Source organism: Haplochromis burtoni, unplaced genomic scaffold, assembly GCF_018398535.1.
Source record: "Haplochromis burtoni strain Fernald_Lab_line unplaced genomic scaffold, NCSU_Asbu1 Contig_8, whole genome shotgun sequence".
Taxonomy (NCBI): domain Eukaryota; kingdom Metazoa; phylum Chordata; class Actinopteri; order Cichliformes; family Cichlidae; genus Haplochromis; species Haplochromis burtoni.
The window spans coordinates 1,257,495-1,270,310 of NW_024582369.1; the positions used below are offsets into that span (position 1 = coordinate 1,257,495).

Sequence of the window (12,816 nt, forward strand, 5' to 3'; positions counted from 1 at the left end):
TTTGAAGCCAGTAAGCAGCAGATCATGATCAATTTCAAACCCACACAACTGTACTGGAAAAACAAGTAATTTTTTTTTATTCCTTTTCCCCTGTAAATCTGGTGACCTCTCACAAATGCACACCAAAAGGTCCATTTAAAAAAAAGGGAGCTATAACTAAACTATTTTTGCACATTTGAAATAATAATAATAATAATAACAAAAAAACATTTTGATAATTCCCTTTCAAATTAAAATAAATATTTCGCTGACCACTCACTTTTCCTGCCATGGATGGAGCCCCATCCGTCACAAGAGAGCTTAAATCTTCTCAAACATTATTTCGCCAGCTGTGTGTCCCTCTAACGGTAGTAAGCCGAGCAATTTCCCATCCAAAAAACGGACATATACGCACAACTGTGCATTATCAGTTCTGTCTGTGATCTCCTGCTATAGACATTACATCAGTTTTCTTCAGGTCATCTAACAGCATTTCAAACTCGTCTGACGCCAGAACTTCAACTCTACGAATATTTGAACTGTCCTACAGGGGTACGTTTTTAATAGCAGATGTCCACTACTAATTCTCACTTTTCACCGCATCCACCACGGCCAGCATGCAGTATTTCTGTTTCAGAATCTGTGAAAGGCCTTTTCTTCTTCGCCAAGAAGCAAACACGAAGGGAAGATGCTGCAGCTCTCTCTTGGGCTGTACAGGACCCTCACCATGGTAGTACAACTCCGGTTGTAAGATTATTAAACTCGGTAAAATGAATAAGTATTTGTCAGTCCAGGCAGGGTTAAACCGACAGTTTTCATTGTCAATTTTGCGCTTTTGGAGTGAGAAAGACATGCTGTTGTCGCATCATATATTACGATGATTGTTTAATATGTTTACATCACGGTGCATTGTGGGTTAAATATTGCTAGGCTACTAGGAGTGTTGCATTCACAGTCTACACTACGCTGTAGGAATTTTTAATTTTTTAAAAATTAATTAATGAATTAATTTTTTGCGTTTTCTCTGTGTTTCTGCCAGAACCACAGGCAGGGCCACTCGCAGGTTGCTTCTGGGCCGCCATTTGAATAGGCTTGGGGTAGTGTGTGACACACAACTTTGTGAACACGATAACTCAAGATTTTTAAATTAATACCATAGGTGCATTTCCTAAAAATCTCACACAAATATGAATATCAGTGATGTTGACCTCGAGTTTTCTGAAAATCTTATGAAAACATGTCACCTAAGATTTTCAAATTGATATCACAGGTGCATTTACTAGGAGTCTAAAGGGCGGGACTGGCAATGACCAGTATTTTTTATTTGTATTTTTTACAATTATAATACATGTTTAATTTAGCATTCTGGAAATGGTTTGCAAAAGAAGGGGTTGTTCCTACAATTGCATGTTTCCCGTTAATAGAAGTTTACCCTGTGTTTTCTGTCTCTGGAGAGCGGAAAACATTAATGCGCTCGTATTTTATTGATGGGCACCAGAAGAGGCTGATTGCACCCCACTGTGTCAGCAAAATGTACCCAAACGGTCCTCAATTACAGCTTTCATTCGGCCCATTCACTCGTATTACGGTTGTGCCTACCATTATAAAAGCTTTCATTAAACAAGACACTGATGCTCACAGTAAGCCATCACACAGAGCGATTAGAAAATGCACCCCGACTAAGATATCTGTAATCTCAAGTGGGTGGCAGTTTTACTTAAATTTAGAATGGATAAATAGTTAAACATTATTTTGTGTGGTTTGTGTCTGGACAGTTTTTTTTTTTTTGGCCTTTAAAGTGTAATTCAAGAGGACACTGTTTTTTTTATTATTACTGGCAGGCTTGTCAGTCCTTGACACCAGGCATCTCTCCTGGCTCTTGTGGACAAGTAGGGGGCGAAGAGAGCAAGAAGAGCGAGGCATTTAAAGATGAATAATCCATAAAAAGTTCTGCTGGGCAGCACTTTCTCTCTTCTATTTTATGACCTTCTCACTTTGTTCCTTTTTTTTTTTCATCCTCACTCTTCACTCACCTTTTCCCCTCCTTTTCTATCTAATGCTTTCCCCCTGACAGGGCCACTTGCAAAAAAGGTTAAAAGCCAAACATAATCTCTTTGTTGGTGGATGTGTTTATAGAGATGCGTGCACTGTAAGAGAGAGGTAGGCTGAGGTGTACAAACCTCGTCACTGTTGTGCTTTTAACCCATGGGCCTTGACGTGGCCTAGACCGGGGGAGAGCCGGGTACAGGCTTCTGCTTCGCTTAAGTGCTTTGCTGTCACGCTAGCAGAAAACAAATTCTCATTTATTCTCATTTATTATTTTAAGAGGTTAACAGCTAATGTTTGAAAAAATAATTTCAACTTTCCAGTAAGTGATAGGGTAGCTTTGGGCACATAGTCCAATAGTGTGTTCGATGTAACTGCCGTTATATAGAGAACAGTTTCTCTACTAGATGTTCCTTTGAGATAAAGACTGGCATCTACAGGTGGGCAACAAGTTTAAAACAAAAAGCAAAAAAATATGTGTTGTAAAAATATTGGGCCACTATATATTGCATGCCTTGTAGAATCGGTGATCGGCATTGTTTTTACAAGGGTAACTGGGAAATCCTTTCCTGTGTTTTTTTTTTTTTTTTTTTTTTTTTTTTTTTTTTTTTTTTTTTTTGTTGTTGTTGTTGTTTTTGGTGAGAATAAAGGTCATTATTTAAAACAGTGATCCTCCAAAGGGTACAGCTGGTGCCAGACTGTGAAACGGCTTAAGGTGCTGTCTTGTAAATGTTGCAGAAATATGATTTAAATAATTATTAAAGAGTCTTTATTGTTTTTATATTTTATATTTTTGGTAATCACTTAATCATGTATTTATTTCCAGTTAATTAACATTGAAGTGATTTTTCTTTTTCAATATATACAAGTACAACAAGTCATCGGTGGGTTAAAAGAGGTTGAAATGCAGCACATCTTGTGGCCTTTATCGAGCTGAATTTTAGTTTCCACCCTCGTCAGATCTCATCTGGAGCTGCTTTTATTTATTTATTTATCTTTTGTTCATCAGCACTGGCTTAATGATTAGGATTGTCATGGGTGGTGATTTCGTTCTTCTGTTTAATTAATTAGAATCTGGCCATATTTTGGGATCTTTTGAATTTTCTTTGCTGTTAGATTTCTCCCTCCTCCTCTTGTCCTTCCTCCCCCACCCCCTTTTTTTCCTGTATTTATACTCCCTCTACTAAGAGGCTCCCTAGGATACTTCCTTATGCCGTTACTTCTCAGATCCACCCTGAAAAGAGCTTCTCTTTCTCATACACAACATAAACATGCACCTCAACTACACAAAAAAATAGCAGGCATAATAATTTACTTTAACTCTCAAAGAGGACCTGCAGTGCACACCGCAGAAGCTTTTCTTCCCTTTATTGTGTTGCATATCATTAAACTTTCCACTCTTGCCTTCTGAAGCCTCGCTTTTTCATGAACATGACATTGCCAAATAATTGACTCCCTAGGCGTGGGCAACAGCGGGTGAATGCAAGTGCTCACAGGTTCACCTTAGGACTACCGAACGGTCTGGACACACAGCCTCAGCCAACGCAGTTCTTGCTCCTGGTTTGGCCGAGGTTTAAAAGGTTAAAAATAAGAGTTCTCTTTTCAGCATTCACTCGGTATCTCATCATGGGGATACTCTCTCTTGAGTAGCCTTCAGAAGATCATATTTCTTCTCTGGGTCTGTATCAATATCCGGACACATACTTTCACACGTGGAGGTTTTAACTCATCCGAATGAAGGACAAGCTAATTCTACAGCCAGGCATCTGTCATTTGTCTGTCTATCCTTCTATAATTCACAAGGAACTTGGACACAGAGATTACCCAAATGGGACTTCATCCAAACTGTGCTCGAGGCCAGAGTCACATTTGCTGTCTTACGGGCAGTGACTTGTAAACTGAGCCAGATGAGCTGCTACGCAATTCTAATTCACCCTCACGTCACCTTTTGGCTTGGCTCTATATGTGGATACCTTACTCTATTAGTGTGATGATACAGGTTTGTGTTAGACACACATTTTCAAAAAATATAGCTATGCACATGAACAGGTGATAGGTGATAATACGTAAATACAGCTTTGCCTTTGCTAGCGAGGAGAGAATGAAGAACAAGATGATCAAAGAAACCGTAGTAGTAGTAGTAGTAGTAGTAGTAGTAGTAGTAGTAGTAGTAGTAGTAGTAGTAGTATTTAGTCATTGAGTCATTGGTGACTACATGCCAGAAAGATTCCATGTTTACTAGCAATCTACAAAAAAGGGCAGATGACAATAATCATTTATTTTAAAAACATTTTGGACGGATGAGTTAAACACCAGTGAAAGATTTTTTTGAATTTATTTGGACAAAGACATCAGCAGAGCAAATTAGTCGTACCCCATACTGATATCAAATGGCATTTCCAGGCGGCATGTTGGGGGCACCTGTGTATGATTACTTCCTTGTCAAGAGGAAATGATATTATGTGATAACTATCTGCATCTGTCAGATGTCCCTTTATGTTTCCCTCCTTATACTCGCAGCACTGATCTCGTCCAGTCACCACGAGCCACCGTGCCCTTCTGTAATGCTACTGAGGAATTCAGAAAGAGAATGAGAGTTGAATTGGGAATGAATGATAACACACACCATTAGTTATTATTCATGACAAGTGCTTGTTTTCACAGGGAACAGAGACAAAGACGAGCAGGGGCACAAGCAAATAAACATTACCCTCCTTTTTCATCCTCTGCTCTTGAGTTTCAGTGATGTTCAACTTCTGCAGCTCCCGCATTTTTGGAAACTCTTCATAAAAATAAAAAAAAGCAAATAAATCAGAATAATGACTTTTTGTTGCAGTTTGTCTTGTGCCTCCTCTCACTCTTGCCAGCCTACACTGTGAAGCACTGAAACAATTATTCAGGAGATATAAAAATAAAACCTGCAAGTATTTTGATATTTGGGTCACAGTTTTCAGGAATGGATGGCAAAATATTTTTTGGTTTTTAGCTCCTTAAACATTAGAATATTCTGCTTTAATTGGTCTTGTGTTGTCTTAGTAAAATTACGGGGAGGAAAACATTAAAAGCTATCACTGTGTTTAATAGATCAAATCTTTAATCCAGTTATTAGCGAGCAGATTCGCTGAAAATGAAAATAAGTTTTAGGAGCAGTAAATGCTTAAAGAAAAGAAAGTGATGTTTCTTTTTTTTAAAAATGAAAGGTTACATACCCCAACAGGGATTCAGAGGAAAATAAATGAGCTTTAATTTGAAATTTGCTAATCACAAATCTCAGATTCCTTGGTTTCTTTTGCTCGTCTACAGAGACGATGGAAAGGAGGGTCTAAAGTTCTACACCAATCCATCCTATTTCTTTGACCTGTGGAGAGAAAAGATGCTTCAGGACACAGAGGACAAGAGGAAGGAGAGGCGGAAACAGAAGGTAAGTCTAGAAGAATTAAAAAGCACAGGTTCGGCTGCGTTTTTTGCTTTTTCACACAGCAGCTTACGAGTGCACTGCCGTAGACGGAGGCGTTTATGACAGGCAGCAGCACACGGAGGTTAGCGAGTAGAAGAGTGAAGAGGCTTCACAGATACAGATTGATCTGTCCTGCTTGAAAAAACTGGCAGGGTGATTCACTAATAGATTCAGAGGTCTGGCTTTATACCACACATCCAAATGAGTTAATTAGTCACCACTCATAGATTATAAACTCTTCCCTCTGTCAACCCTCTTAGTTATTGCTTGTGTGATCATTACATCTAATTAATGGGAGCATCTGGTCTTCAGTTGCCCCTGCGCTGTGTGTCACGTCTCTTCTTCTCGACAAATAAACAGTCACTCGTAGCCTCATGAGGAATATCTATAAGCATTTGCATTCTGAGGTTGTTTTTATTTTTCAATGTATTTACACAGACAAATTAAATTATGTGGCTTTGGCTCTTCCTCGCCAAGTGCTGAGTTATGACCCCCCCAACTCAAACCGAGGGGTTTCCCACCCTCAGCATCAGGAGCTCTAATCAGCACCAGCTTGCATTTTCCTGCGTGGGAAGCGGTGCATGCTCCCCATTTTGCCCCCTCGCAGTCAATCAAAGCTCATTACAATCACGTCACTGAGGAGTAAAGAGAGATTTTGTGCTGAGGGTTTATGTGAACACTGAGGATATAATTTGCTGGTTATGAGGTTTTTAATGATTGTGGGAATGACGCACAGAGGACAAGTTTTGCTGAGAATTAGTTGGAGGATTGAGAGAATAAGAGTAACTGTAGTGATATTTGTGGTTGTTTACTAGTCTGTGTGCACTTTTTTTTTTTAAGCAGTAAATGAAACAGAAAGCTACAACATGCGACATTAGGTAAAGCTTATTTGCAAATGAAACAGAAAGCTACAACATGCGACATTAGGTAAAGCTTATTTGCTCCAGAGGGTTAGGCTGATATGACCGCTTGCAGCCAGAGCTCATTCCAATGATTTCCTTCTAATTAAAGTTCCGGGTGGGCTCAGCTTGTAAAGCCATGTTCATTTCCCTCTCACCACAGTGGCACTTAAACAGACCCCATGGAAAGGCCTTAAAGATATTCACAGGGAGAACCGGATATATGGAGGAATAGAGCTATTACACAAACATATATGGTGGTTTGTGTAATCATCATAGTGGATACATGGTCACATGGAGAAACAGGACAAAGATGGCTCAAAGAAGGTGCGCGTGCATGCATGCGCGCTGGTAGCATGCAGAATCACTCATTGAAAAGATTAAGGATAGAAAAAGCACTCGCATATACACACATAAATTCCGGGTTTAGATCTTTGATAACTTTACACTTCATCAATTTGCTGATTGAGTGGTTCTGCCACATCATCTTAATGGCCCTCTCAGTCATGGGGTTCTGTGTGTGTGTGTGTGTGTGTGTGTGTGTGTGTGTGCATGCTTATGCATTTGTAGCTGTAATTATGTTTACCATTGATACTTCATCTTATAATTTCAGATGAAAATTCAGAAGTTTGCAGACGCTTTGCTCCTCCAAATTGAATTATTTTTTTCTGACAACATTAACATTAGCTGGGAAGCTTCAAGTTCATTTTTTATCACGGAGCAGGTTTTGTTCAAGATAATAGATCAACATGTACAAAGTGACCATAATTTGGGGCTGTGTGGATAATAAGAGGGTCTGTGGAGCTACAGACTGTGTAAATTGTTTTCCTTTCTATCATAAGCATCAGTTATTAGATAGAAACTTTATTAAGTGCTTCTTCTTTTTTTTCTTCTTCCTTACAAGCTGCAAGCAACTGAAATATACAACAATTAAATAGCTTTTATCTATAGCTACCTAATCCTAAATCAAAAGGCACTAAACCTTAATAGGTCTCTCATTGGCCTTATAAAATATTTGTAAGACTACTTAATAGTTAAAATAATTTTCTTTACATCATTTAACACTGCAACTTAAGCCTAAAACTATTTTACACACCAGAAGAATCCATCTAAATAACACATTTATTTAATGGATGCACAGTTTTAATTAAAGTCAGATATATTCTTAATGATGATGCAGAGATACTAAGACATTACGCTTATGCTTCTGGGCTCTGGCTGCAGCAGCTGTGTTGTTTATCTTGAATTATATTTTTAAATTCGTCTTATTTATTTTAGTTTTTTTGTTTGATGGCTTTTCTTGTCACATATGTACTGCTCTAGACCTTAATGGTGATCTGGTGTGAACGCCATAGTTTTTAGTAAATGAAACTGGAGTAGCAGATGCAGTTGTACCGTGAAGAAAAAAACTCTTAAACCTTAAACTTTTTTCTTTCTTTTTTTTTTTTAAACTGAACCTGCAAAAGTTCTAATTACATTTTTCATTTAACATTAATTTTAAATAACATATTATAATAACATAAAAACAGTATATCTAGGCTGCAGTCACACTAGTGAAGGTGGTGGTTGGAGACTAGGACAGCCAAAATTACTGCCACCAACCTTTGTCACTGTGTTGATGCACAATCTTGAGTCAGTTTGTGTCAGATTGCGACTGAAGGCAGGTTGCTTCACACTAGCAACCTGCCTTCACTGCAATTAGTCTCAAATTTGAAAAGAATTAAATGCAGTCCCCAGGCAGGTTGCTTTTTTTTGCTCTGAGAATTAATCCACACAAAAAGTCAATAAATAATCATTTAGAAATATAGTTTTCGTTGCCATCACACATATTTAAACATAGAAGCTTTCTGATGCATATACTGTATAGTGGGTATTTTGAATTATTGTACTTTTCAAACAGAGACTCAGCTTAGCTGATTTGGTCACGTCTGCATTCTTTCTTAAACTACAAAAAATGAAAAAAATACATATAGTATTTCAGCTCAGGATGTTGAAGGCTGGGAGTGAATAACTCCTTGAACAAAGTAACAACAAGGACATCCATCATAGATCAGTGGCCAGAATAATGAAACCGATATCAATGTTAAACACGCGCCTTAAGCAATACCTCTTTTTCTTCTTCTTCTTTTTTTTTTTTAAATTACATTTCTGATATTTATTAAAGTAAATGGTCAGTTTCTTGAGCAACCTTGATGTCTCTTGTTTTTAAAATGTCAGTGCTAGAATGAACTCAATTTGTAAGGGTTGTTATTAAGAATAATCAAAGAAGGAATCAAGACAAAGTTATATAAAAGAATGAATAGTATGGAAGGTCCTAACAAGTTAAATAAGTCTTAAGTTTACTTGAAAGGTCACATTCACGGCCGTGGAAAATGTGGTAAGCATATGAAAGCTGAAGGAATGATTAAAGTAAGATCAAGGAAAACTGCCTGAAAGCTGAAAACTGAGGTGTGGGAATAATAGGATGTTACTTCCTTTATTTAGCTACACCCAGGCATGACTACTGTTGAATCAAGAAATCACTTAAATAGAACCAGTTTGACAAAGTGATGTAGGCTAAAAGAGCTTAAAAAGCAACACAACATGCCATGATTCAAAGAAAAAGCTGAGAAACAAAATCACTGACATGTATCAGTCCTGAAAGGGGTACAAAGCAATTCTTAAGGCTTTGGGATTCCAGGACCCACAGTGAGAGCTTTGGAACAGTGACAAACCTTTCCAGGGGTGGCTGGCCTACCAAAATTAGTCCAACAGCATGTCGAGAACTCATCCAGGAGGTCTCAAAAGAACCCAAACAACATCTAAAGAACTGCAGGCTTCACCTGCCTCATTTAAGGTCAGAGTTCCTGATTCAACAACGAGAATGAGACTGGACACTCTCGTCCATGAGAGAGTTCCAAGGAGAAAACCACTGCTGACCAAAAGGAACATAAAGTCTCGTCTCACATTTGGAAGGTTTGAGTCCCGTTACGACTAACACAGCATTTCATAAAAAGATCGCACCAACAGTCAAACATGGTGGTGGTTGTGTGAAGATCTGGGACTGCTTTGCTGCTTCAGGACTTGCTGTAATTGATGGCACCATGAATTCTGCTCTCTAAACCTTGAAGGAAAATGTCCCCACATCAGTTCATGCCCTGAAGCTCAGTTACACTTGGGCTATGCAGCAGAACAGTGATCCAAAACACACCAGCAAATCCACCTCTGAATGGCTCAAGAAAACAAGGTTTTGGACTGGCCTAGTCAAAGTCTGGACTTAAATCAGATTGAGATGCTTTGGAATGAACAGTTATGTGGCTGACTTAACATAATTACGCAAAGAAGAGTGGACAAAACTTCCTCCACAGCAATGTGAAAGTGATTGCATTTCTTGCTGCCAAGGGTGGCACAACCAGTTATTAGGTTTAGGGGGCAATTATTTTTTTCACTCAGGGCCAGGTGGGTTTGGATAGTTTTTTTTTTGTTTTTTTTTTTCCCACTTTATAAATGATGATTTCATTAATTAACTACATTTTGTATTAAATCTGTGTTAACTAATATCATAAATTAGTTTCATGATCTCAAACATGTAAGTGTTTCCCAGCACTGTATTTAATCTTCTTCATCCCCAAACTATTTTCTTACATGGTCACATCACTAATCATTAGACTGAAGCCACATTTAACAAATTGTGGTATTCACAGGCCCAGCCAGCTAGAAGCCAGTGATAAATGAAAAGCAGCATATGGCAGAGAGAGGGGGGAAGAAACCTGCAGTTTCCTAATCTCATTAGCCTCTGTGTTAGCCTCAGTGGATTAGCAGTAGACTATGTGCTGAGCTAGTCAGAGGAAACAGAGGGTGAAAGTCTCAGCGAATGAGAAGAACATGAACAGAGAGAAAGACGGAAAATCGTGTGTTTCTCTTTGAGATCAGTGTTTGGGTCCACTAGGCATTGAGATCTCCAACATCTGAATCCCCTTTATGAAGAATCCCCTTTGCTCTTCCTCTGCTATTCCTGTCTCATTAAAGCACTCGTGGCTGGAGCAGATATCTATTGATGTTTTCCCCCCAATTTTAAATACTTCCCTATAAGCAGGAATACATTTTTTTCACATGGCTCCCAGTTCACCAGTGGGTGTTGGTTGTTTAATAGTGGGCAGTTCTAGCATTTGTTCCTGAGTGGGACTGGAATGGCTTTTCTTTTTTTTTTAACACATGATATAGAAAAGTCACTTTCATGTCTCCACTGACAATGTCGTCCTTTACTTTTTTGCTCACCAACTGATAGTCACAGATCTGCAGCTGCATTGTGTTCAGGTTCTCATGAAGCTTAAGTCATCCAGAGTAAATGTAATGACTCTGAAACGACATTGCAGTCACTGTTGCATATATGCTAGAGAGCCTTAACTATCAAGATGTTTTGCTTTAGGAGACTGGTATGAGAAACTGTTTATTTCTAATCGAATTTCTGTGATACTATGGCACATGTAGAGGAGACATCTGCACCTACAACGCAAGGCATAATTCTGCCACCTGCCTCATAACAGTACACCTCCTTCTGTTGCTCTTATGGCTTGTTGCAGGCTAGTGGAGCTGTGTTAGTTTAATAGCTTGTTACTGCAATAGCAACGATGGCTAATAAGCAAAAAAGAGACAAGCAGACAGTGCAGTATTCTTACCCCAATTTACTAGCTATATTTATATGAACTCAGCTTGTCTACAGTCAATTTACAGCTTTTTGATTCCATTTTAGCTTAAATTTTGAGCTAAGTGCTAATACTATGTAAAGCATAAAGCAAGTAATGTTTTAACAGTAAAGTTCAGTCAAGATCCTGCTTCAGGATCTAGCTTCCACTGTCCTTGTTCTTCTCTACCGTTGCTTTTACATTATTTTCTGAATCTTTATCTAACTCTGTGCAGCTGGAAATGCCTTATCTTGTGTGTCCCAAGAGCCTTATAAGAGTCCTCTCTGAAACCCCTCCTCCTTCCCTTACTCCCCCAGAGGTAAGAGCTTCTCCCTTGTCCTCTCTCCACCTCCACCAGAGCATCTGCTCTGCTTTGCAGTGGCCTGCAGCCCTCTCTATCCTCCCACTTCTCCACTCCCCCCTCTGGTTTGCTTTGGGCAAGTGAGCTGCCCACCTCAAGCCCATCACTAACAACCCTCTAACACTTACCTGCATCCCAGTTCTGTTTAAGAAAAAAAAAAAGGGGGGGGCAAGAGCCCTTGATGTGTACTGCCTTTTACCAACAATCTACAAAAAAGGGCAGATGACAAAACTCAAGTTTTAAACATAGCCTGTGGTTACATGTGCTTTAAATACATACGGCTGTGGCTTTAACACACACAAAGTATGCTGCTCAGTAAAACATCTTTTGTGTGTTTCTAGATAATATACTCTAATAATAATATACTCTAATAGTAATATACTCTAATATACTCTAATCTTCTAATAATACTTTATGTTTACGTCTTTAGTGCAGTCTAACGATGAGCAATGAACAATGACATAAAAAAAATGTGTACTGTTTGAGTTTAAATATGAATAATTTCAAGCCATACCTGTAGGCGTGTCAGTGCACACCTTTTGAAAATAAGGAATTTGGGATACAGCGCTGAGAACTCATTATACTAACTGCAAAACAACTCAGAGCAGTAACTTACCTGTGTGGTAGTTGGTAGTGCTTTTGACTTACCTCCACATGTCTTTTGATTTGTGGTTTGGTCAAACTAACACTAAAGGACATATGAAGCGGGACGTCTTCTGCTTGGATTGTTACAAAAGCACACTGAGAAAAGCACACGTCAGAGTGCATTGTACAGGAAGACATTTGCTTTTGCTGCAGTAAAGGCATCAGTAACTTTTCATATTTTGGCTATTTTTGAGCCTTCTTCACCTTGCTAGGACTTTATTTCAGTATTGACATGAGGCTTCATTAAGGATTTGCATCCAAATGGTTTATTTTACAAAGATCAGCAGCAGCAGCTATGTGTGCATATTGTGAGAGGTTAGCGTTATTGTCAGCAGTGGTTGAATGCCTCTGTGGGCATTCCTGTGATGGGGGTTGGGGAGGGGGGGGTTACATAGCCACGATTCTGCTGAGTCTGTCAGTTGAAACTATACGCACAAATGATCGCACAAATGATGCCTGTAGTGTGTATAACGGTCTGGACACAGGTGTGCACACAGGAATACAGTCTGTATATAAAATAAATCTATAACCACTGTGTTGCATATACACACTGTGCTTACACAGCGGCGCTTCCTCTGCCAGTACCAGTCCATTCAGATGAAAGATGACGACCTAGCAGAGGCACACAGCCCATTGAAAATTAGCTACATATATAACAGCTGTGACTCACACATGCACGCTTACAAACACACGCTCACAGAAAAAAATGTCTCATTTTCTCTCTTGTACGAACACTATCTAATCTATTTTCCCCTCCATTAAAAC

The 12,816-nt window shown here is 38.9% G+C and overlaps 1 protein-coding gene and 1 long non-coding RNA gene across 5 annotated transcripts in view; both read left to right on the top strand.

Annotated features, from left to right (window-relative positions):
• The window catches only part of wasf1 (WASP family member 1), a 64,716-nt gene that overhangs the window by 41,697 nt on the left and 10,203 nt on the right, over positions 1-12,816 (top strand). For 2 of the 4 annotated variants that reach the window (XM_042225983.1, XM_042225987.1), the window contains exons 5-6: positions 5,329-5,446; positions 11,281-11,364. In XM_042225983.1, the coding sequence (XP_042081917.1) occupies positions 5,329-5,446; positions 11,281-11,364 (202 nt within the window). The remainder of the gene's footprint in view (positions 1-5,328; positions 5,447-11,280; positions 11,365-12,816) is intronic. The other 2 variants (XM_005914546.2, XM_042225994.1) reach the window with 1 other exon arrangement.
• LOC121815360 lies at positions 5,453-7,829 on the top strand. Its single transcript, XR_006055004.1, has 2 exons — positions 5,453-6,360; positions 6,410-7,829. It is a non-coding gene; the product is annotated as an uncharacterized LOC121815360 (long non-coding RNA).